This window comes from Rhamphochromis sp. 'chilingali' (assembly GCF_963969265.1).
Source record: "Rhamphochromis sp. 'chilingali' genome assembly, chromosome: 6".
In the NCBI taxonomy this organism is placed as follows: Eukaryota; Metazoa; Chordata; class Actinopteri; order Cichliformes; family Cichlidae; genus Rhamphochromis; species Rhamphochromis sp. 'chilingali'.
The window spans coordinates 40,947,925-40,971,072 of record NC_137933.1 but is presented as its reverse complement, the minus strand read 5'-3'; the positions used below and the strand labels follow the sequence as shown (position 1 = coordinate 40,971,072).

The 23,148-nt window shown below is 44.3% G+C and overlaps 2 protein-coding genes across 3 annotated transcripts; one reads left to right on the top strand and one right to left on the bottom strand.

The window, feature by feature from the left end:
- The first annotated feature begins 2 nt into the window (after positions 1-2).
- On the top strand, positions 3-16,198 carry LOC308398036 (stathmin-4-like). 2 transcript variants are annotated; one of them, XM_080884413.1, is made up of 9 exons: positions 937-960; positions 4,314-4,556; positions 5,014-9,006; positions 10,474-10,544; positions 10,626-10,721; positions 11,280-11,485; positions 12,033-12,197; positions 12,314-12,331; positions 14,633-16,198. In XM_080884413.1, exons 4-9 carry the CDS (start codon positions 10,532-10,534, stop codon positions 14,639-14,641), a joined length of 507 nt encoding a protein of 168 aa, XP_080740539.1. In that variant the 5' UTR covers positions 937-960; positions 4,314-4,556; positions 5,014-9,006; positions 10,474-10,531; the 3' UTR covers positions 14,642-16,198. The 2 variants fall into 2 exon arrangements, with proteins under 2 accessions (XP_080740538.1, XP_080740539.1); XM_080884412.1 differs by having other exon boundaries at positions 3-4,556.
- Positions 16,199-16,764: 566 nt separating this feature from the next.
- Positions 16,765-17,894, bottom strand: il17a/f1 (interleukin 17a/f1; the record flags this gene model as incomplete). Its single annotated transcript, XM_080885545.1, has 3 exons — positions 16,765-17,008; positions 17,100-17,290; positions 17,868-17,894. 3 exons carry the CDS (start codon positions 17,892-17,894, stop codon positions 16,765-16,767), a joined length of 462 nt encoding a protein of 153 aa, XP_080741671.1.
- Between the last annotated feature and the right edge of the window lie 5,254 nt (positions 17,895-23,148).

Genomic DNA, 23,148 nt, shown 5'->3' with positions numbered 1-23,148 from the left:
AATAGGGCTGCCACGATTAGTCGACTAGTCACGATTACGTCGACTATTAAAATCGTCGACGACTGATTTAATAGTCGACGTGTCGTTTGAAGCTTTGTAAGATCTCAAAAGACGCAGGAATAAGTAGCAGGATTTAAGAGTGTAATAACGGACTTAAACAGAAGATGGCAGCACTGCATGTACAAGGATGCCAGCTGCCGTTAAACCCCGAAGAAGAAGAAGCTGTGTCCCAGAATTCATAGCGCAGCCCTGCTCAGTTTCCAACAATGGCGGCAGCTGGTTAGTTTTAATATTATTCTTATTATTCTTTCTGGGTCACAAAATAAACGTTTAACATATTTTCAGGCGAGAATGTAGCTGTGTAAACCTCAAATATCTGCTCAGTTTATCAAGACTAGGGATGGGTACCGGTGTCCGGTGCCATGATGGCACCGGTTCTGACATAAACGGTAGTAACCAGACCGAAAAGCAGCGCACATTTCGGTGCTTTATTTCGGTGCTTTTTTTTTCCTGAGCTGTGATACACTTTAGATTCTAGCCAATCATTTTACGTTTCCGAGGATAGTAGGCGGGGCCAGGTACGTACGTTCTGTTAGAGCAGAGCTACAGATTAAAAATGTCCAAGGCGAAGCGGTCAAAAGTCTGGCTGTACTTCATAGCAAAATATGCAAACTCAGCAGCAACAAGTGCTTTAAGCTGATACTGTGATACTGTCAAAGGAGGTAACACCTCAAATCCGATGAAACACCTGGCGACGCATAGCGTTTTTTTTAAAAGCCCAGAAATGCGCCGTATTTGATAGCTTGCTGCGAGACCTCACACCGAGCACATCTACTGCGGGTGGGTTGCCTGTTATGCAACATCCCCCAAAAACACGAAGAGGAGAGTCCTGGCCCCTAACCCTGCCAGTGTAGCAGAAATGATGAGGATGATGATGCAGCAGCAGCCGTTCTTCTCTGCGTGAGTAGCTTAATGTTGTTCGTGTGTAATTTACGTTGAGTAGGCTAACCACGTTATTACATTAATGCATGTAAGGTGAACTAGCAAACATCATCATAGCTACATGCGGCTGTCCTCTTGTTTGATGGCAGATGCTCCCTTCACCCTGGCCAAAAAGGCTAAAATGACCAAAGAAAAAGTGGAAAACAGTTAAACATGAGAGGTTTAGGACAAAGTTTGTGTTTTTTCCATTGTTTAAGCACTGCTTCCAGCCAAGAGTGATGCCATATATGCCCCATAGCTGCAGAAAAGGCTAACATTGTTATATTTTTACAAAAAACAGCTGAACATGAGAGGTTTTTGGACCAATTTTGTGTTCTCCATTCTTTAAGCACCGGTTTGAGCACCGTTTGAGCACCGGCACCGTTTCAAAAGTACCGATTTGGCACCGGTATCGGATAAAACCTAAACGATACCCATCCCTAATCAAGACACCACATATTTTCAAAAGCGCTCCGACGTTTTCGGAGACGTCTGTTACCCACTAGCTCGATAGCTAGCCGGGGGCTAGGCTCACTAGAGCCGTGAGAACACCGGACTCCCGGCAGATCGTTTTCAAACCCACCGCCGTCTTTCGCTACTCAGGTTAAACATGATATATGAGTCACTTAGATAACTTCAAAATGTTATTGTTTGGCTTTTTTAAGTATTTTATTTGTTCCTGAGTAAATCGGTTTACTCAACTCCACCGAAACAATCTGCAAATTTCATTAAAATTTAATAAACTATCATCTTGTCTTTATTTTTAGTTAGCACAGACCTGAAACACTTAAAGCTGTAAGCTAATGATAGTTATATAAGAGCAGATGCTGCTGGTGCAATAAGCTGTACGTTTTACGTTCAATGGATGATGATCTGATTAGTCGACTATCAAAATAATCGTGTGTGGCAGCCCTAGATGTAAACCAGCCGAAGTCTGCCGTGTCTCTCTCAGACACTTTCTACACTGGAGTCCGTGAGCTCCTAAACAACGACGCTATAAAGCGTCCAGGTTCTTTGAAATGTTCTCAGAGAACATAGACGATGTTCTTGTGATGGTCACAAATGTCCAGAGAAATAACGGAGAACTGCACTTCCTGAGACGGGCACCATCAAGGGAGGACGTCCTGTCCTAAACCGACCAGTCGGCACGCATTAGCAGGATGCTAGTGTTTAGTGGGCAAAATGAGCTCTGTGAGAAACTAAAGGACAGACGAGTCAAACTAAGTCCGATGTCGGCTGTTTGTCCTAAATAAATGATGGGATGACATGTGGCTGCAGGATGCTGTGGTTCAGTGTGCCCCATCACACCTCCTGCCCCATGCTTCGTGGTGGGAACCATGCATGTAGAGACCGTCGTTCACCTTTTCTGTGTGGCACAAAGACACAGTGGGTGAACCAAAGGTCTCAAATTTGGACTCATCAGACCAAAGCACAGATGTGCACTGGTCTCATGTCCACTCCTTGCTCCTGCTTGCTGCTTTTCCTTTGTCCTGACCATAAAGACCTGATTCACAGTCTCCTCTGAACAGCTGATGTAGAGATGTGTCTGATCTGAGGTGCTGTTACCTTGCCATTTCTGAGGCTGGTGACTCGGATGAATTTATCCTCAGCAGCAGAGGTGACTCTTGGTCTTCCTTTCCTCATGGGAGCCAGTGTCCTTGTAGAGCTTGATGATTTTTGGGACTGCACTTGGGGACACATTCAGAGGTTTTCAGGACTGACTGGCCTTCAGTTCTTAAAGTGATGATTCCGATGAGCTCTGCGTCAGCTGATGGAGAATCCAAACTGTGCTGATTCAAACAGCATTGAAGACTTCGCCACGATGACCCGTGGTACCGCTCCAGCGTGAAACCCCATCATTTCCTCCATCAGCGGGTCAGGATTCTGCTTCACGTTTCGTTGTGATTTTGTGAAAGTGTCTCAGGGCAAGCAGGCTCATAGAGTCGCCTGCAACGCAAAAACAAACGTTAGTGTCAAAGGTCAAAAGGGCCTTAATCTGACAGCGCGGTTGTGGTTATCGATGACGTCATTCCACAGCAGGACATTTCAACGCTCACCGTTTTGCTTTGCGTCTGGTAAACAGCTGGTAACCACCAGATGTGGATTCTTTTCTGCTGTTTACTGTTCAGAAAGACTTAGATTCTGTTTAATTTATTAAGAGGTGCTGAAAAGTGTGCAAAGGTTTTTCCTCTGGAGGAGACGGCATGTTCCCAACAAACTGTGCTTGTAAAATAAAGGATGTGAAAGGATGAATGGAGGAAAGAAAACCTCCCACTTGACAGCAGTTCTCTGGTGTTTCTGGAGGTACTGGATTGTGTGTTGTGTATGTGCTTGTCTTCATTCATGTCTGAGCTCTGTGAATGGATTCAGGTCGTCCGCCCGCCGACCATCTGCCACTAAGCTGCCAACACGCCGCTCGCTTCTGTCGCCTACGCGCTCGTTGAAATCCGGCAGCGTGGTCGGACTGAAGAGCGTCTGACTCATCTCTCCACTCACTTCAGCTTTCAAAAGGACAAAGCACGAAGCCGCAGAGAAGACGGCACGCCTGCACGAAACACTGACAGCTTCAAACAAGTTTAGCTTGTTTTCTTTCAGCTCGGCGACGCCGTTCACTCCAACACACAGATATGAGGCGCTCGTGTCCAGAGTGGGGGCCTGAATCTGTCAGGTTTTCATGTAAACCTGGAAAGTTAAGTTAGTTACTCATTTAAAACTTTGTCTAACGTGGATAATCAGCTGACGGCAGGTGTTCAGAACTGCGAGTGTTCAGAAGTATGTGGACTGATAATGAGACTGAAGGGGACTCGCTGTGAGGTCACCAAGAGCTAAAATTCATTTTAAAACTTTAAAAATCACAAACCCTGCTGCAACCAGTTTCATCTTCACCGAGCTTCACCTGCCTGCACAATGCAGACTGTATATAAAAGATGTACACTGCCTCTGTTACCCATGGGTTCTGAAGATGCAAAGTTAGCATTTTGGTCAGAGTCATGCTAGCTTTTGGGGGGGGGGGGGGGCTACTGTCACCACGTGGAAGTAATTTTAGTGTTTCACCCCGTGTGCTCCACATGGATGTTATATCAAACTTTGGGACACAAAAAAAAAATAGATTGTTTTATAAACATGCTATTTTTCTTCGATTTTATTTATCAGATGTTTAAATTGGGTCATTTTCAGTTTCATGAAAAATAAAAATACACTGCTGGAGGAAGAGTGGAATCTTGGAGAGCACGCACACATTCACCAAACTGCAACAACACTACATCTAGACTTGAATATGTCATCGTGTGCACAATGCCATCAAAATAACCTGGAGAAGTCTCTGTGTACAGGAACAAACCTGCAGGCCTGTGATCTTCAGACCCTCGGACAGCAAAGCATTAAGCACAGGCGTGATTCTGTGATGGAGATCAGTCCATGCACCTCCAGGACTCGCTGCCTGTCACGACCCGTCTGATGAAAAGCTCTGTTATCAGATCGGGTCTTAAGGAGCCAGAGCTGGGAAATCCAGGGCAGCAAGAAGTTAGGGGTGCCAGAGGGGATCGGTAGGGTTCCCAGGGTTAGGAGAATGTCAGGTGAGTGCTGTGTGGAAGGTGAAGGTGATTGGATGATGCAGAGGTCGATGTTCTGCCACACCTGAAACTGCTCCTGAACTATGACTGAGGTTAAGAAGAGAGGGAGGCTGGAGCAGGCCTGGCAGTGACGTCCACACCTGCAGGTTAAAGGTCATTCATACAGAGAGGAAACGCCGTGTTCTCTGCGCGACTGAGGCAACTTGAGAAACCGATCTGAGGTCAGATGGACCCATAGGTGAAATTCTTTGACTCCTCCGGGCTAAAGAGGAGAGGGATGCTCTGAGGAGCCCCATGAGACGTGTGCCACGCTGTTCCTTTATATTATATATATATTATTATATATATTATTATATATATTATATATATAATAATATATATATATATATATATATATATATATATATATATATATATATATAGTCTGCAGCTGATGTCTCCGTGTGTGTCTCACCTGCAGCTGAGCCCAAAGGCAGAATCTGAGGATTTGATTTTAGTCTGAAAATTCCCTCAAACTGTGAAAAATGATCCGACACAAAGTGAAAGTCACGGCGGTGAACCCAGGTGAGTTTCTGGAAGTCTCGTCCTGCAGCGTTTACTCGCCTCCGCTGATATTCAGCCCACGCAGCTCTCTCTCCTCAGCCTGAAGCTCGCCCCTCCCTCACTCTCCTCCTCCTCTTCCTCAGTGGGCTGCGGTCACGATGCCTCGCCGACACATCGCTCCAGCTCGTTTCATTCAGGGCCGAGCGAGTGTTTCGTGGCACAAAGAAATCATCGGTGCCTGTCGATGAATTTAACACGTTTGTTTAATCTGAATCCTGCAGCATTCAAACTTTATTCAAAAACACAGCAGCAGCTTAGACCCACACCCCACAGTTTCAGTCGGTCACATGGTGATCATGTGTAAGTGCTGAGGAGTTCTCATGCATTATGAGACAGAGGCAGAGACTGTATATAAAAGATGGCGTCACCTCATCCCATTGTGAAGCGTTTTGACCAAAATACTTTTAAAACTGATTGTGAGAAACTGAATGATGCTGATGAGCCTGAATTATTCTTATTTTCTGACTGCAGTGGGGCCAAAATTACTTTCACGTTTTATTCAATAAGGCTTGAAACCAGCAACTCAGATCATCTTTTTCTCATAGTCAGACTTGTAGCCAGAGCTGGTCTGTGTTCTCGCCACACTCTTCCACTGGAGATTTCAATTTGGCTGTGGGCACGTGTACTGGCCACCTGTGCAGGTTGTACTTCACCCAGTGAAGCCTTCAGGGCCCCGCCTCCTCCACACAGTGAACACCCCACTGTACCACAAGCAGCTGCTCAGCAGGGAGTCAGCATCAGTACCTTTGTCCAACCCTCTAAATCTAACCTTACACAAACGTTTTCTCAACGTTACTCTGAGCTCAACCTAACCTGATTAAAACCTTAATCTTAGTCTAACGTGACCCTTACCTAATTCTGTTTGTGTAACACTGCAGGTTATGTCCTCACAGCACGAGTAAAAGATGCGCTAATGTGTTTGTCCAGTCTCACCTCAGCTGCATGACTCATCCACTTTACTTTCTTGCTTTTACTCAGTCCCATTATGATGACATCACTCCGAATCCATTTCATTGCAATGACCTCATTGTTGGTGACATCATCTTACGGCCTCAGAGGTGATGTCACCTCTTCTAGTTATTCTGCTGCTGTTTGTCCTCAAAAGCATCCTGCAGAACTGGCCAGAGCCCCGCCTCCTCTGTTCCCGTCACATCTATTCTATTCTATTCTATTCTATTGCACTGCTGCAAACAGCCTCATTTCTGTTCTGCAGCAACACCTTAGTGCTCAAATAAAAGCACAATGTGTTATTGTTTCTGCTGAATCCATAACCCGATTTTACATCAGACACACACACACACACACACACACACACACACACACACACACACACACACACACACACACACACAGAAGGTGTGGCTCTGAGCACTCTCAGCTGATTGGCTGCAGATGACATCATCAGTTGGGATGTGGAGGTTTCTCCTTCTCCTTGTTGCTGCAGCCTCTGGCTCACCTTGTCTCCACACACACACACACACATACACACACACACTGCAGATGCATTACATCATCTGGTTCAGAGTTGGGGGCAGCTCGTGAGAACATTATGTTCTGCTGCAGTGCATCATGGGAGCTGGAGTTCAGTCCTTCAGTGGTCACTCCCAGGTCATTTTCTGTGTTTTATTGAACCACTCTCATGTGACTAAGATTAAGAGATTAGATTAGTAACCTCGCCCACGGTTTTTGGGCTCTTTAGTCTTTATTCAGACAGGACAGCGGAGCGCGCTCGGGGGAAGACACAGTAAATGCCCTCAGGAATCAAACTTGGCTTCTGTCGAGCGTTTGGGTCACATGCTCCACCCTGTTCGTGATGCTGGCATCACTCTTGACTGACGCTGGGTCCGTTTATGCGTTTCTTTTCTGCGTTTGTCTTGGCCCGTCGGGAACCCATGGATATTTTTGGATGCTTGGGAATTCTCAGTGTGACGTTGAGAATTCCCAAGCATCCAAAATCATCCAAAAGCATCTCAATACAAGCAGTGCCCCCTAGTGGTGAAAGTTTAACTTGGCTTCTGCAGCGGGTAGCTGCTAAAATGACCTTTCAAAGCTGACGGTGCAGCTTACGCTCCTGCTGCTCGCCTGCTATCCACAAATATTTCCATCTGAAGCAGGTGCTTTCCTGCCGCGTGCCACATGTCTGTGTGAAATATCCTCACGTGCCTCCCCCCAAATTGCACCTTGTTCGGACTTGGCCCAAAGCATGACTGATCGATCAGAACTGTCTGCAGCCTAATCGATGCTGAAAGCGGTTCGAGACGTGGATGTGCGAGCTGTCTTCTCTGAACTCCATCGCTGTGGGTTTGTCCTGCGAGCGGAGAGCGGCAGACTGTTTGGCTGCGAAGCTCGGTGACAGATGGAGGCGTTGAGCTCAAGCACAGATTTGTGTTTGTGTGCCGAGGATGAGTAACGCTTCTTTGTCAGCCGGTAAATTTAGCGCTGACATTTCCTCAGAAGCACGCCGACCCAGCAAACTGGATCAGACCGGATCAAAGCAGAGCCGGCTCACCTTACACTTCATCTCCACATGTTCTCTCGTTAATTCGCCCAGCAGCACATGTATGTGGGAGGATTTTCATCCTGAGGCCTGGAGTGTGCCTTCATGCTTTTTCTGCATAAAGAATCATCCCTCTGCAGCTCGCTACCAAGGGTCAAAGGTCATGTGATGTTAACAAGCTGCTGAAAAGTTGTTGAAAATAAATCCAGAGTTTGTAATGTTTAGGTGTTTCCAGCATTTTCTGCAGGAAAACCAATATTTGTTCCCAAACTGCATTCAGACTGCAGTCTGTCAAAGTTTGAAGAAAACGTTAGCCACCTGTCCATCAGGGAGGCCACGCCCCTGATAATGCAAAGCCACAGGTGGGCCCCTCAGGGGCCGGTGTCCTGCAGGTTTTAGATCTCACCCTGGGTCAGCGCCCCTGAATTTAATGATTAGTTCATTCCCAGGCCTCTGGAGAACTTCAACACATGTTGAGGAGGTCATTTAGACATTGAAATCAGCTGTGCTGGATCAAGGACACGTCTAAAAGCTGCAGGACTCCGGCCCTCGAGGCCTGGAGTTCCTCCACCCTGCTTTAACCCTCAATACAGTTTAAACAGGTGAGTCATAAAAACATCCTTCCCCCCACCGCCGGAGCCTCGTGACCTCAGAAGTACTTCTGACTTGGTAGAGCTGTTTAAGTTAGAATCAAATGACCTTTGACCTTGCAGAACTCTGTCGCCTCATGGTGCATGCAGCACATGCAGATACAGATCTTATTTTAATAAACACGGTGACTGAAGGCTCACCTCTGTCCTGCTCCTGTGGACAGAGGATGTCCCTTTCACATTAAAAGCATTAATATTTTTGCTTGTTTCACGTCTTTTTTTTTTTTTACATTTTTGCCTCTTAGAAGAAAGATTTTATCTTTTTAAAACCACCTGAATGTTTTCTGTGTTGTTGTCGGGACTCGGCCTCTCGGCCTGTGCTGCTGCTTCCATGAAGCCCTTGTTGGTGCTGCACACATGAAATCCCAGGAAAGTTGATCGCTGCTTAATTTCAGTTGATTTTTCATCTTTAACACATTAATGTTTCTTTCAGTAAGTGACAAAGTTTGTCCTCCTGATTCTGATGAAGAGCTTTCAGTTACTGGTCAGGAGGTTTCCTCTGAAATAACCCAACACCACCTCCTCCTCCTCTCCTTCTCCTCCTCTGCCCTGCTGGACCAATCACGGCCCAGCATCCCTGCTGGCCAATCAGAGGGCTGGTGGGTGATGTCATGTATTGGGCTGCTGTGTGGTGGTGCTGATGCTGCTGAGCTGCAGATCTTCAGTGTGAACAGAGAAGAGCTGGAGCGAGCATCGCTGCAGGGTGAGTGACAGATCCACTCGTTCACCCCACACTGATTATTTCTATTATTATTTTTTTTACATTTTCTGCAGCTCAGAGCAGAAAGATGAGGCGATAAAAGCAGATTTCTCGGCTGTGACTCGATTTCTTTGTTCCTGCATTTGTTCCTCTGCAGTTTCTCTTCATCTCTTCCTCCTTTCTCGCTCTCATGCATCCTCTCCTGCGTATTTTCTCTCCATTTTCTTCTTCAGTTTTTGTTTCGTTCGGTTTGCTGTTTGAGTTCAGCTCCTTCATCTCTGCAGAAGGCGATGCGCTTTCTGGCAACAATGACATCATCGCTGAGAGCATGCACACACACACACTTACACATGCACGCAGTGACACACACACACACACACACACAAAGTTAGGACGTTGTGTTTGCGTTTGCATTTAAATTTTGCAACAAATTCATGTTTTTAATCAATTTCTGCAGAAAAAAGCAAATGTAAACATAAATATGCCTCCTCATTTACAAAGTAGAGCTTTGCTGCTTTTCTCCGTTTACTCTCTCAATCTTTTTGCCTTCTTATGTTTAGAATTAGAAATGCAGTTTGTGGAGATAAATGTTGGTATTTTCTTCATTTTCTGGGCTGCAGACGTGAAATGATCAAATGCAAATAGCTTAAAAGATGAACTTGTAGTGAAAGATGAATCTTAAGCAGGCTTGGATAACAGCTGGAGTTGACTTTGAAATTCAAATGATTTTCATGCAGTTTGTAATTTGCTGCAGTGACTGAGTAACATCGTGTTTACCAGGCTTTCAGAACAGATCAGAGTTTATCTGCAGGAAAGTTCAGATAACATCGTGTTTGCTGTGGTTTCATAACAGATGCAGACAAAACTACAAATACAACCATAGTCTGCTTTTAAATCTTTACATTTCTTAGAACTGTGGAGGTCAGTGTGAATCCGAGACAGATCTGTAGAATCTCTCTGTAAAGCCTTACACTGAAGAAAGTGATGATGTTCCTGCACATGTGATCTGAATGATCTCTGATGAGGGAACAGCAGAAAAAGCTGCTGAGTTTTTGTTTCTGGGGCACACTGAGGGTTTCTCTCTGCAACGGCGGCTTCGCTTCGGAGGCCAAAGCCCGAGCGGCTCCTCGTGTCTCTGCTGCTGATTCATTCGTCACACTGAGTGGATTATTTTAAGCTCCCGAAGCAAATCAGTGGCAGGTGTCGAATCTTCTCGTGTGAATGACTCACACGAGCCGAGAAAAGCTGCATCGTGAGCAAAAGCTCACCTTTAAATTGAATCGATGGCAGAGATATTCTTAGTGTGTGAACCAGAGAAAGCAAAATGACACTGAATCACAGCGGACGAGCGAGCAGCGGATGAAACAGCAAGAGCAAAGATGCGGCTCGTGCAGGGTTTGATGTTTGTGTTGCTGCCTGAGAGGCATTGTTGTTCATCGGCTTCCACTGATTAGATGTGTCTCTCTGCAGGAACAGACTCTACCTCACCACAGTGTCTTTGACTGAGAACAGCAGCAGCAGCAGCAGGATGACTCTAGCAGGTAAACGACTTTTCTTTTTGCTTTTATCTCTCAGTCCTGTCTGCAGCTTTTCTTTATATCTTTTCCCTCTGAATGTTCCAGCTTACAGGGAGAAGATGCGAGACCTCCCCCTGGTGTCTCTCTTCTGCTCCTGCATCCTTCCCGAGCCCAGAGAGCCGGCGGCCGACAAGAAGGAAGGTCAGTAGCACAAAGTCACCTTTGTCCCGCAAGACAGGAAGTAATGGTCTCCTGCTAAAAACAGTCAAAATGTCTGCAGTGAAAAAGGACTACAGATTCAGGCTCAACCTGTCTATGAGCTACAGCAGGAAAGACGATGCTGAGGCTGCTTTTAGTTGGTCATACCAGTAAATGAAACCAGAGAATGATATGAAATGTAAATAACACAAAATATTTACCCAAAAAGCTGCAGGCTGAACTTTTCGAGGCTGAGCTTTCTCTGAATGGAAACACGTTTATATTCAGTGTTGAATAAATCATCAAATTTTGCGATGTACAGTTTATCAACCAGCCCATTAATGAGTCATAAAAATCTGAATCTCATGCACTGGGAGCTCTGGTCAGAGCACCTGTGAAAACCAATTTTTTAAAAGTTGCAGAGCTCAATCGGTCCATGTTCGAGGAAGATGTACAAAACAGTAGTTTAGCGTAAATCCCAACAACGAAGTCAGCCAAATGAAACCATAAAACCACGGCTTCTTTTCATCTCACCGCCTCATCCTCTCTCTGCAACTGCAGGCGTGGTGGACTTGAACCTCTGCAACATCCGGGACATGGAGGTGATCGAACTGAGCAAGCGAGCGAGTGGCCAGGCCTTCGAGGTCATTCTGAAGCCACCCACCTTCGACGGCGCCCCCGAGCTCAGGGCCACGACACCGCCTCGCCAGAAACCATCGCTGGCGGAGATCCAGAAGAAACTGGATGCTGCTCAGGAAAGGAGGAAGGTGTGTATGTGTGTCAAAGTAGTAGGTGACCTAAAAGTGTTTAAGGTCATAAATTTGACGTTTTATTTAAAAACATTTAAATATTTTTAATGTGTGTAACATTAATTTATTGATGTTTAACAGTTTTGCTCGTATTGCCTCTTGGACAAATTAAAATGTTGACCTGATTTGGTCTCACTGCGATAAACAAGTTAGTACAGTTCACGCTAAGGAGAACAAACATATATGAAATGCACAATTTATGGAAATTCTTCAAAGAGTTTAAGAGAAATGTCAATAAAAACAGAGATGTGAGGCTCATAGAGTCAGTAGTCAGACAGCTTCATCCTCAAGTCACCATGAATGTCTGTGCAGTTTTAAATTGCAGTCCATCCAGATGTTACTACAAAAATTAGGGGCCCTAAAATCGAACTCTGAGGAACGCCACAAGTTCTTTCAAATTGTTCTACGTGTCTGTTCAGACAAATGCATTTCAAGATTTTTGAGAACCCGGCATCAGTGTAAAGGGATGAAACTCAGTAACAATCTTCCCTCTGACTCGCTCTAGTGTCAGGAGGCGGAGCTGCTGAAGCACCTGGCCGAGAGGAGGGAGCACGAGCGGGAAGTCGCTCAGAAAGCTTTGGCCAAAGAGTGTCAGGAGCATCGCGCCACCGCCAACATGGAGCAGCGGCAGATGCACCTGAACGCCTCACAGGAGAGGCTCCACGAGGAGGTGAGGACCACGGTTTTACACTGCGAGATGTTACCTTCATTTACTGAAAATAAAATCGGAACTCTGGAAATAAATCACTAAAAGGAGCCTGTGTGGTTTCTGTTTGTGTCTTTCAGGACAAGCACAGTGTGGAGGTGAGCACGGCTGAAAAAAGAGCGAATCTGGGTAGAAACTGTGAGACAAAAGTTTTTATTTTAATCTCTGTTGCTTCTTCTGGGAGAAAAACCAACTACAGAAACACTATAGACTCAAATAACACAGTTTGCAGTAGCAAACATGCAGTCAAACCAAGGCTCCGTCCACACGTACACGGGTATTTTTGAAAACGGAGATTTTTCGTTTTAAAAAATAATCTCGTCCACACGTAAACGCAAAAATGAAGGAAAACACTGCTATGAACATGCCAAAGCAACAGGTGGCGATATATTCCTACCCGTGTAGAAATGTTGGCCAATCAGAAGTCTAGAAGCCTCGTGGGAAAGAGTAAACAAAGCTGGGGCATAGAAGCAGAACCGAGTCGTATGTGTGGAGGGACAGTAACTGTGTGTATATGTAAGCATTTAAACACTGCAGAGAGTAGAATTAACAGTATTGTAGAAATTCATTTCACCGAAACAATAACGTGGCGCACAGTGTGACGTCAAAAAAGGCGCACACCTTTGACGTTTTCTCCGTTTTTCTCGTCCACATGTAAACGCAAAAACTGAGTTTTCGAAAATCTCCACCCTGGCAGGCGTTTTTAAACATCTCAGTTTTCAGTGACCAAAAACGCCGTTTACGTGTGGACGAAAGGTGCAAACGCATAGAAAAATCTCAGTTTTCCAAAAATACCCGGGTACGTGTGGACGTAGCCCAAATCACTGACAGTTCACGTTTATAAGCTACCAAAACTGCAGCATGGTGATAAAAATTCTCGTAAAAGATGGAAAAACATGACCAAGATTGGTCTGAGTAAAAACTCTAACAAGGCAAAGGTGAAGTCAAAACATCAAAGTCAAGACTCAAAGATAGAAGTAAACAACTCGTCAAACTTGAGACTCGTCAAAACACCCGGCACTGTGATACAGACAGACGCAGTTCACGAGGAAGGAACGTTCTGTAACAAGGAGGAGTAACCTATTAGTTACTGAAATGAGTTAACAGGTAGAGGTTATTTAGTTAGAAATGTCAAAATTCTTCTAATAGCACAGGGTTGGGAAGGAGCTGGGTTTGGGATACTCAGAGAGAAACTGAGGCAACATGAATATCTGATGGTCATTGTTGGGATATTGTGGTTGAGGTGAAACCTTTCAAAACACAAGCGGTGGCCCTAAAACCATGAATTATTTTACAACAATAACTTTTTAAAGACTGAAACAATGATCTCTTAGCCTTATTTCTGATTGCAGTGGGTAACAGTGTGATGCTGTGATCCAATTTTAACATAACAGCCGCCTGAGTAAGAGAGACAAGCTTAAAGGAACTTTTGGGGGGTTCTGATAGCATAGAGTTAGCGATGAGTGGGTCCCTGTTATAGCAGTCCATTTAATAGCTACTATTGTAGAGTCTTTACCTGGCCTTGAGGCGACTGCTGTTGTGATTTGATGCTATAACAATAAAATTGAATAGAAATTGAATAGTTGTTGGATCTCTGAAGAACGCCAGAACAACTTTCAGACAGGTTTCTCATTGTGATTGTCAGAGCTGCCATTTTTGACCAACCACGGTGAGACTGTGACATTTTGTCTCTTAACATCCACCGGGTCACCGATCACTCGTTCAGCGTTTGATTTGGGTTCTGTTTGAGTCACGTGCTAAAAAGCAATGATGTAACCTTTCCAAAAAAGCCTTGTTCAGTTATTTTGGCATGAAAGGTTTTCAATGTGGCATTTCCAGACTGTTCTAAACACTGAATGAGTGTTTGGACAGTAACCAAAGTCAAAGCCTTAGATTCACATGTAACAGGTTACCTGGAGGATGTGAAGAGGAGAGAGCAAAACTAACAAAATAATTGCAATTTGCAGATATAAAGCAGTTTTACTTTTACTGGATCAAAAGGTTCTAGACCAGGGGTCTCAAACTCCAGGCCTCGAGGGCCGGTGTCCTGCAGGTTTTAGACATCACCCTGGGTCAACACACCTGAATCAAATGATTAGTTCGTTACCAGGCCTCTGGAGAACTTCGAGACATGTTGAGGAGGTCATTTAGCCATTTGAATCAGCTGTGTTAGATCAAGGACACATCTAAAACCTGCAGGACACCGGCCCTCGAGGCCTGGAGTTCGAGACCCCTGGTCTAGACCAAACCAGAAAAAGGTGCCAGAGGTACAGAAATGTGTTTAGTGAGAGCCTGTAGCTCATATCCCTGCAGGTTTTAAGCTTTTTAATATCTTCACCACCTCCTCTTTTAAATGTGAGTGTTTGTGGTAACAACAACCTCCTGTTCTCCGCTCCCAGGTGTCTTGATGGCCTGATCACAACACAAGCTGAACCTTATTTGGAAGCCATTTTGGAGGGCTGATGAGCTGATATTTGATGTGCCGGGATGCTGGTGCTACTCCGGCGCAGAGACTGACAGGAAGTAGCTCTGAAAAGAGTAAGAGAAGAAGACGATGAGGAGGGCAGAGGGCAAGACCGACTGCACAACAACTCCTCTGTACAACCAGGACTCTCTTTAACAAGACGAACTCTTTATAACGAGATGGACGCTGCAGATTCAGTCGTCATTAGATGGTTTGAAGGGGTTTTACTGTGCTTTGTTTCCATGCCAACGGTGCCAATGTGCTCGTGTGTGTGAATGTGTGGGCCTATCAACCTAACATCAACCAGATCCATCCCCTATGACTAAAAGGAAACCTTCCTCTCGGACTTTGAACGTTAAAATTAACCGAAATGAAGGATGCGTGGAATTACAGCTGATCTCAATCAAACAGCGCCATCTGCAGGATTGTTTAAATCATTGCATGTGGCTCTTTAGCGACATCTAGTGGCATCTGTAGGTATAAAATAAGCAGCAAGCAGATCCATTTTGACCTTTAGGATCAGAGTCAAGATCACTGAAAGTGAGTCCAAGACGAGTTAGTGTTTCTGAGGTCAATTTAAGACAAACATCAGCAAAAATAGAGCTGAACTTAGTCGTAGAGGTGAGATTACCAACAATGAAATCACCGCTACACAGGAAGTCAAACGACACCCTAAAATCCCCAAACCAAAACAGCGCTGCCCTCCAGGGCAGCTCGTTTCACCCGCTCTTTTCCTACTTTTAAAGGCAGAAGTTCTAGGCGCTGTGCAGGGGTGGAGACATCACATCTTTGCTGTTTCACAGATGATGTGGTTTGGATCGCTCAGACTCGGTGTCTCTGGATATTTGTCATTAGTGAGGGAAGCGTGGCGCAGGAGAGATTGACTCCCAGGTTCTGTTGTGATGATGAGAGAGAGCTGAGCGTCGAGGCGAAGCCGTCAGTCAGTCTACGCTCCTGCACTCACCGATGGCCCCGAGCGGAGTGTGGTGACCGAAAGAGATGAGGGGGTGAGGACCTCAGAGTAGACTCACCCCAAAAAGAGTCAGTTGAGGTGGTTGAGCATCTGACCAGGATGCCTAATGGGCGTTTCCTAGATGACCTGTTTCCTCCTGGGCGTGTCCTACAGGGAGGAGACCGTCTGCGTGTTTGGAAACACCTCAGTGTCCCCCCAGAAGAGCCGGAGCTAGCCGGGAAGAGTGAGCGCAACCAAAAGATTAAGACAAATCCAACCGAAGTGCAGGTTTTTCTGTTTCAAACTCTGCCTTTAGGTTTGTTTCCCACCAGTTACGCATCTCTTTGTCTTTCCTGTGTGAAATGGACGCGACACAACGCTTCTGAGACATCGGTGGTGTTTGCTGCACCCTGCTGCATCGAATGAGTGACCGGACCGACGTGTGTACAGTGTTTACAGCTGCTTATCACTGCAACATCATTGTAAAGGATTATGATATGATGATGATAATGTACAGAAATCACATTATATTTTAAATTCAACAATAAAACAGTCACACTTTACTACTTGGTTCAGGTTTTTTATTGAGTCAGATTCTGGATTATAAATACATTAAGAGTCAATAAATATCTACTGAAGAGCACAAAATACTTAAATAAAACAAAATTAAATTACTTTAAACCATAAATAACAGAAAGAATATGAAATAAATCTCTGCTTTTAAATCTCAGCTACAGTGTGCGTTTGGTTGTGTAGTTTCTCCCATTTTCTATTTCTGGAGTAAATGTGAGCTGTTTAATATTAATAATAATAATAATAATATTCGCTGGAAATATACATAAAACAAAAAGATGGCAGGTTTAATGCTAAGCAGCATTTCACTAAGTCACTGAGATGAAACAGCAGACTGAAGTCAGTCTGTTGGTCATCAGCTCGTCATTCAATTAAATAAACGTACTCTGACAGATATAATTATTTAAATTAGATATTATCAGATTTTTGTCGGATTTTCGTATTTACATGCAGGTAATTCTGTATTTTACATGTATGGACCCCTAATTTAGTTTTCTCTCGACATTCCCGGTCTTCCGTACATGAGCCCGTTTTGCTGGTCCTCATTGCTGGATTCGGACCACAGGCTTGACACAGGTGCAGCCCACCGAGATGAGGCGGGACTCCAGGCGGTAGTGGTAGTCTGCCGACCCTTCTGGCCTGATGCGCCGCAGCAGCAGCACCTGGTGCATGATGGGTCTGGACTCCAGGTTCCGGTCTTCCTGGCCCTGTAAGTTCAGGCAGCCCTGCAGCAGGCAGTGAGCCTCCGACAGGAAGGGAGGGAACAGAGTGTCGTCGGTGGTGACGCTGAGGATGGAGAAAGCGAGGGGACAAAAGATGATTAAAAGAGCTCTGTAAGCCCCGTGATTAAAGGGCCATGCCACAGTTTGTCACTCACTTGTACGTCCATGGCGAGATGGAGGCGTTGTTCAGCAGCCTGGTGTGTCTGTGGGTTTCCAGAGTTTTGGCGTCCAGCTGCAGGGAGACTGTTTCAAGCGTTGCACCATGCTTGTGTGTCCTTCCTGTCTTCGGCATGGCCGCTGCCTCTGTGATCATCATCATCATCATTATTGCCACGACACAGGCGGCCTGAGGAAGAGAAGCCACAAAACGTTTATGGTCCCCATTTTCAGATAACGTCACTGTAAAAACTTTTTCTCAGTTTTCAACGAGATACTGCAAGATACAATTTCAAAATCCAGGGTTATCTTTAGATGACACTTTATATTGTAAGCCTGCAATATCAGCGATAAAACCAGAGTGACCGGAGACTGTGGTGAGGAAGAACGTCATTTTAGCAGGAAGAGGCATTTGGCAGCAATGGAGAATTATTTTTTTTCATAAAATCAACACGTTTGTAAAACTTGTTCTTATGATGACGTAACAGAGGACTTCCAGACAATGTTGTTTTTTAAGTGAATAAAATGTAAAATAAAAGAAGAATAAGGGACCAGTTGTTGTTTTTATGGCACCGTTGCATTACATGAGTGCCGAATGGAAGTTTCTTGTGTTAATTTATCAGTAACCCCCTGAGATTGTGAAAAATAATCATGACAAACCATTTCAACATTTGCAAGTTGTATAGCTACGTAATCATTTAATTTGGAGCTTCGATAAAGCTTTTAGTGGCGTCTCTAACAGCTAACACAGGCAAGCGTTTTCTTACCGTCACTTTGTTTGTCGCTGAAAACATGCTGCCGGGTTTCTCTGTTCGTTCTTCGGTCGGATGTTCTGGTTGTTTCGTTTTTGGGGTTTTTTCAGGTCGAGAAGATATTGGGTGTTTTTTTTTAACCCTGGGGCTCTGCTGGAGGTTCAGGCTCTGCTGGAGGTTCAGGCTCTGCTGGAGTTTCACGCTCTGCTGGCTCTTGTCAGAAAGCGGAGGGTCAGGCTATGGTGTCGTCTTCCTTCTTGTTTCGTGGTGTTCTGTGTGACTGCAACTCGGAGCTGCTCAGATTTTTATGGTGAATGACACCTCCTCTCATGATGTCACCTTCTTTTCTCTCTCCCTCTTCTTTGATCTTCATCTCTAAACCACACAGAATACATGACGAGGCTTGAACGTCGACCCACTTTCGCGTTCGATCTCGAGGTTAAAGTTTTTTGGCACACAAAGAAAATTTGATGCAGATTTTTTTAGGTCAGCTCATCCTCTGGCGTCTCAGGTCTTCACCTTAGCACACGATATGATAATTCTTCATACAATTAAAGTGCATCTGTTTAAACGCTTCAAGACAGCTGAACTTTCGGTGCTCTGTGCTAAAGGCCTGAATCGCCCACACAGTTCTCTACGCCACAATTGTTTAATGTAGTAAATAATCCTTTATTATTTACAGTGAAAGAGCCCAAAGCAACACGTGTTACTGTCTAAATACTGTACATGTACATTCAGTGGCATTATTCCTCCTGATATGTTGTCAGCATCTGATTCCTTCAGTAAATATTTTACATTTATCTCTAAACTGAGTTTCAGATCGTCCATCTGCAGTCGGCTTATCAGCCATCATCTGCGGTCGCCAGTCTTTACTATCAAAGAGCCCAGAAAGATCTTCATTTTGTGTTTTATATAATGTGGTAACAAGCAAAATCCAGCCCTTCAACAGTCCTTATCATGATTGTAGATGATGTTATCACACGTGACTCCTTTGGAGTGGCTTTTTTCGATTATTTGGTTCTTTACATTTGTATATTTGTTACAATACGGCGTCTGTGTTGTGTTTGTGACATCGTGGAGCTAAATTTACAGAGAATGTTCTTGTTTTCATTATCAACAAAGAAGCTCGGTTAACACTTTGCAGACCAGTCTGAGTCCTACTCGTGTTTATGCAAAGGAAGTTTTGCTCTTCATTTTTGTTTCATTGTCAGTTTTAAAATTTCATGTTGTGTCAGAAATCTGAGTTCATAAAGAACCTGAAGATGATTCCTTTCTGTGTTCCTTGAGGCCCAACGTCAGGATCTGCAGATCTTCTAAGATGGTAGTTTCCTTCAAACTCCAAAGCTTGTTTCTGCCGCAGCACCCAGTGTGGTCTTCTGCTGCGTCAGCATTGACATGTCGTGCTTTCAGAGACCCTCCTATGCATATCTCAGTTTTAAGGAGTGATTATCAGAGTTGCTGTTGCCTTCCCTTTGGCTCAAAGCAGGGTGGCTATTCTCCTCCAGCATCAACAAGCATGTTCACTCAGAGAACTGCTGCTCGCTGGATATTTGCCCTTTTCTGGACCACTCTCTGCAAATTGTAGAGAAGCTTGTGCAGGAAAATTCCAGCAGTTTCTGAAATACTCAGATCATAAACAAAAGAGAAGTGGACGGAGAGCAGAACCCTGTGGAACACCACTTTTAATGTCTCGGAAGGATGATTTTAACAAAACCGAAACTTTGAAGGATTTCATGTCAGTTTAGAAACTCAACATGTCTTTGTTTCTTTAAATCAAACGTATCAAATCAAGCGAGAAGAGGTTAATTGTTAAATCTGAGTGTTAATCCAGTCTGACACACTTTGTTGCATCACAGCCTCCATAATGTTCCAGTATGACTCATGCAACAGTCCAGTGTGACATCACCTCATCCTGAGACCCCGTGAATCGTCTTCCTGCCTCTCCTCCGCCGGAGTTTTGAGATGTGTGTTTTGTTGCGTTGTCAGAGCTGCAGCATCAGCCATGATTGCAGGATGCGAGCGCGCTTCAATCTCTGACCTGATTTGCAGTCGTGTTGTGACTCAGGCTGGTCTAAAGTGCAGCATCATCACTGTTTTCTTCTGTTTTCTTGCAGCCTACAGTATGTGACCTGGTTTGATTGAAAGCTTGATGTTTATCAGTAATTTTCTGCTTTCTGCATCACTTCACAGCCTCGGGATGCTCATTATCATCTTAACTTTGTTCTACATCTGTCAATGAAATGTTCACACGCCATTTAAGGTAAGAAAAGGGTCACCGCATTCGAAACTCGTATTTAAAAATCAACCGCACAACTCTTTCGTTTTTATTTTACCCACAAAATGTAATTACTGTAAAAGAACATGGCCGGAGTAAATAGAAATAACACAACATGAATAAAATTAAAAATGAAGCTATAAACTACATGCTACTACCATGCAACGCTATCTGGATTTAATATTATCTGTTTGCACCATTTAGACAGGCCTTATTCCTCTGGGGGAGGTGCTCTTTGTAACAATTACAGCTGATGCTGGGAAATCAGGAGCACACCATTATAAATATATAATGTACGTACATGCATCAATTTATCTGAAGGTGCATGTCTGTCATGCACTGCCTTTAAAAGTGCATGAAACAAACATTATGTGTTCAGGCTGTAACACATCGCACTTGACTTTTGCAGTTTCTGCTCTTGCACATCTCTTTAAGTCTCACAGCAGCTGTTTCACCAGTATGAACATTATGTCTCGAAAGCTGTGTGGGAAATTTCATGAAAAAGATCTCAGCATAGATAGCGTAGCTTCCCTGCACGATGCAGACTAACGTTTGCGATCTGTCACTTTTGGATTTGGCCTGAATCAGAGAAACTTGTGCTCTGGCTTCATGTTTCAGCTGTTGCATGGATTCAAACTTATAACAGAAATAAACTCTCATGCTAATGAAGTGCACCGGCTTCTCTTCGCACTCATCAAAGGCGTAGGCGACTCAGCCTCCATCTGCTCTGAAATCGTCTGCCTTCAATATCAACTTTCCGTCACCAAACAACACGTAGGAGGCCAAAATTCATTAGGACCCTCAAGTGACGTCTGTGGGTCGGATTTAAATCACATTTAGATTGGATTTAAATCAGATTTAAATCAGATTTGTCGCGTCACATCTTTTCTGCCACTGCGGTGTCCGTGTCGAGTGCCTCGTATGGAAACGTGTGATAAAAAACAATTTGCACATCAATTAGCATCCGTCCCCTCTTTCTTTCAGCTTTTATGTGTATGCGTTGAGCAGCATAGTATAGCGCCCCACTATGTTGGAGCTGGTTTATGCTCATCACTACCATTGTTTTCCTTAAATGGAGTTCAGGTTTCAATGTGTTAGATTTCACAAAAACGTGTAAATATTTCCACATGCAACAATTTTTTTCTGTCTTCATGAACACAGAAGATATTCAACTGATTGAGCTGATCTGTGTGAGTAAGCCTAGAGGTTTCTTCCTGTTAAAAGTTCTTCATCCCCACCTTCACCAAGTGCTGCTAACAGTGTTGGGGAGTAACAGAATACATGTACCGCCGTTACGTATTTAAAATATAAAATATGAGTAACTGTATTCTGTTACAGTTACCGTTTATAAAGGGAGAATGGACCGCCATACCCGTGATGTGTCTGTGAGCGAGGGAGGGAGAGAAAGGAAAAGCACGAGCTGTCACGGAGCAGAAACGGGAGCTGGAAACATGTAAATATAATAATAACCACTGCAGCCAAGAAGAGAGCCTGACGAGCCCAGCTGTAAGTAAGCTATTAAGACTCGACTGTACACCGTGTTCGTGTTTTCCTCTGAAACAATAAGTCCCGTTGGAGCAGCCTTTCAACACCTCTCGCTAGCAAAGTTGACCCAGACAACAAAGCAAAGCTAGTTTTCAGCTACGAGCCCGACACGAACCCGACGTATTAGCCAGAGGTCCCTTTACTGCGGTTCGGAGCCGCGGACCTGTTTTATATACGCGAGGAATAGTTTTCTACACGAGATCGCTGCAAAAAGTGCAGCCTTACCTAATGTCCACCTACTGTTACTCATTCATATTAAGATTTAAACATCTAGTTGGTGTTGGTGTGGAGAGTAACCTTCAGTAAAACTAATAAATCACACAGCAGTAGTACATTCATGTAGTTGTAAAAAGCTTAATAATATATTAAGTAATCCAAAGTATTCAGAATACGTTACTCTCATTGAGTAATGTAATGGAATACGTTACAGAATACATTTTGTGGCATGTAATCTGTAATCTGTAGTGACTACAGATTACAGTGCAGTGGAAACACACTGGCTGCAATATGGGAACACTGGATTCTAAAATGTTTGATCTCATTGGGCTTCAGAACTCCTTGAATTTTAATCTCAAACAAGATTTTGGCTGTTCATGAATAAATGAGCGTGACTGAGTGATAGTGAAATGCTGCACCGATAGAACTCAAAGCAAAAAGCAAATCAGGTGCTCCCTCCATCAGCTGCATGCCTAATGAGCCAGCCCAGTTTATTGTGGTCTTGGTCAGTTTACTCAGTGTTTTTGAGTTTTTTACTCTTTCATGTTTCATGTATTGAAATATTCAGTATTTCTATTGTTTCGTGTATTTAGTCTGGGTCTTCGTCCTGAGTGGTTCTGGCATTTAATTCCTCTTTCAGTGTTGTGTTAAGTCTCCTGTATGAAGTTCATGCCTGTGAGTTTGTGTTCTTAATCATCTCGTGTCCTGCTTTGAAAGTTAGCGATCCTCATGTTTTGCTTTTAGCTTTGCTTTCGTTGTCGCATCTTCTGTGATTTAGTTCAGCTACGCCTTTTTCTCTCCAGCTGTCTCCACTTCCCCAAACTGCTTTCCTGTGCCTTCATTCAATTCATTTCAATCTACAGCTCGTGTCTCAGGGGGTTGGGAAGCGCATCTGTAACCTGAAGGTCGCCGGTTTGAACCCCGGGCTCTCTGTCTGTCCTGGTCTTTGTGTCCTTGGGCAAGACACTTCACCTACCGCCTACTAGTGATGGCCAGAGAGGCTGATGGTGCGATATGGCAGCCTGGCTTCTGTCAGCCTGCCCCAGGGCAGCTGTGGCTACAACTGTAGCTGCCTCCACCAGTGTGTGAATGTGAGAGTGAATGAATAGTGGCATTGTAAAGCGCTATATAAATCCAATCCATTATCATTACTTCAATTTTATTCATAACCAAAATCACAACAATAGTACAGAGAACCCCCAATAATTAGACAGCTCCCTACAAGCAAACACTTTGGCGACAGTGGGAAGGAAAAACTCC

Excerpts from the sequence above, each read along its gene's own strand:
- LOC308398036 (XM_080884412.1), top strand. Across the intron at positions 10,722-11,279 it reads GGCGGCCGACAAGAAGGAAG|GCGTGGTGGACTTGAACCTC; the intron begins GTCAGTAGCACA and ends CTGCAACTGCAG. Across the intron at positions 11,486-12,032 it reads CTGCTCAGGAAAGGAGGAAG|TGTCAGGAGGCGGAGCTGCT; the intron begins GTGTGTATGTGT and ends GACTCGCTCTAG.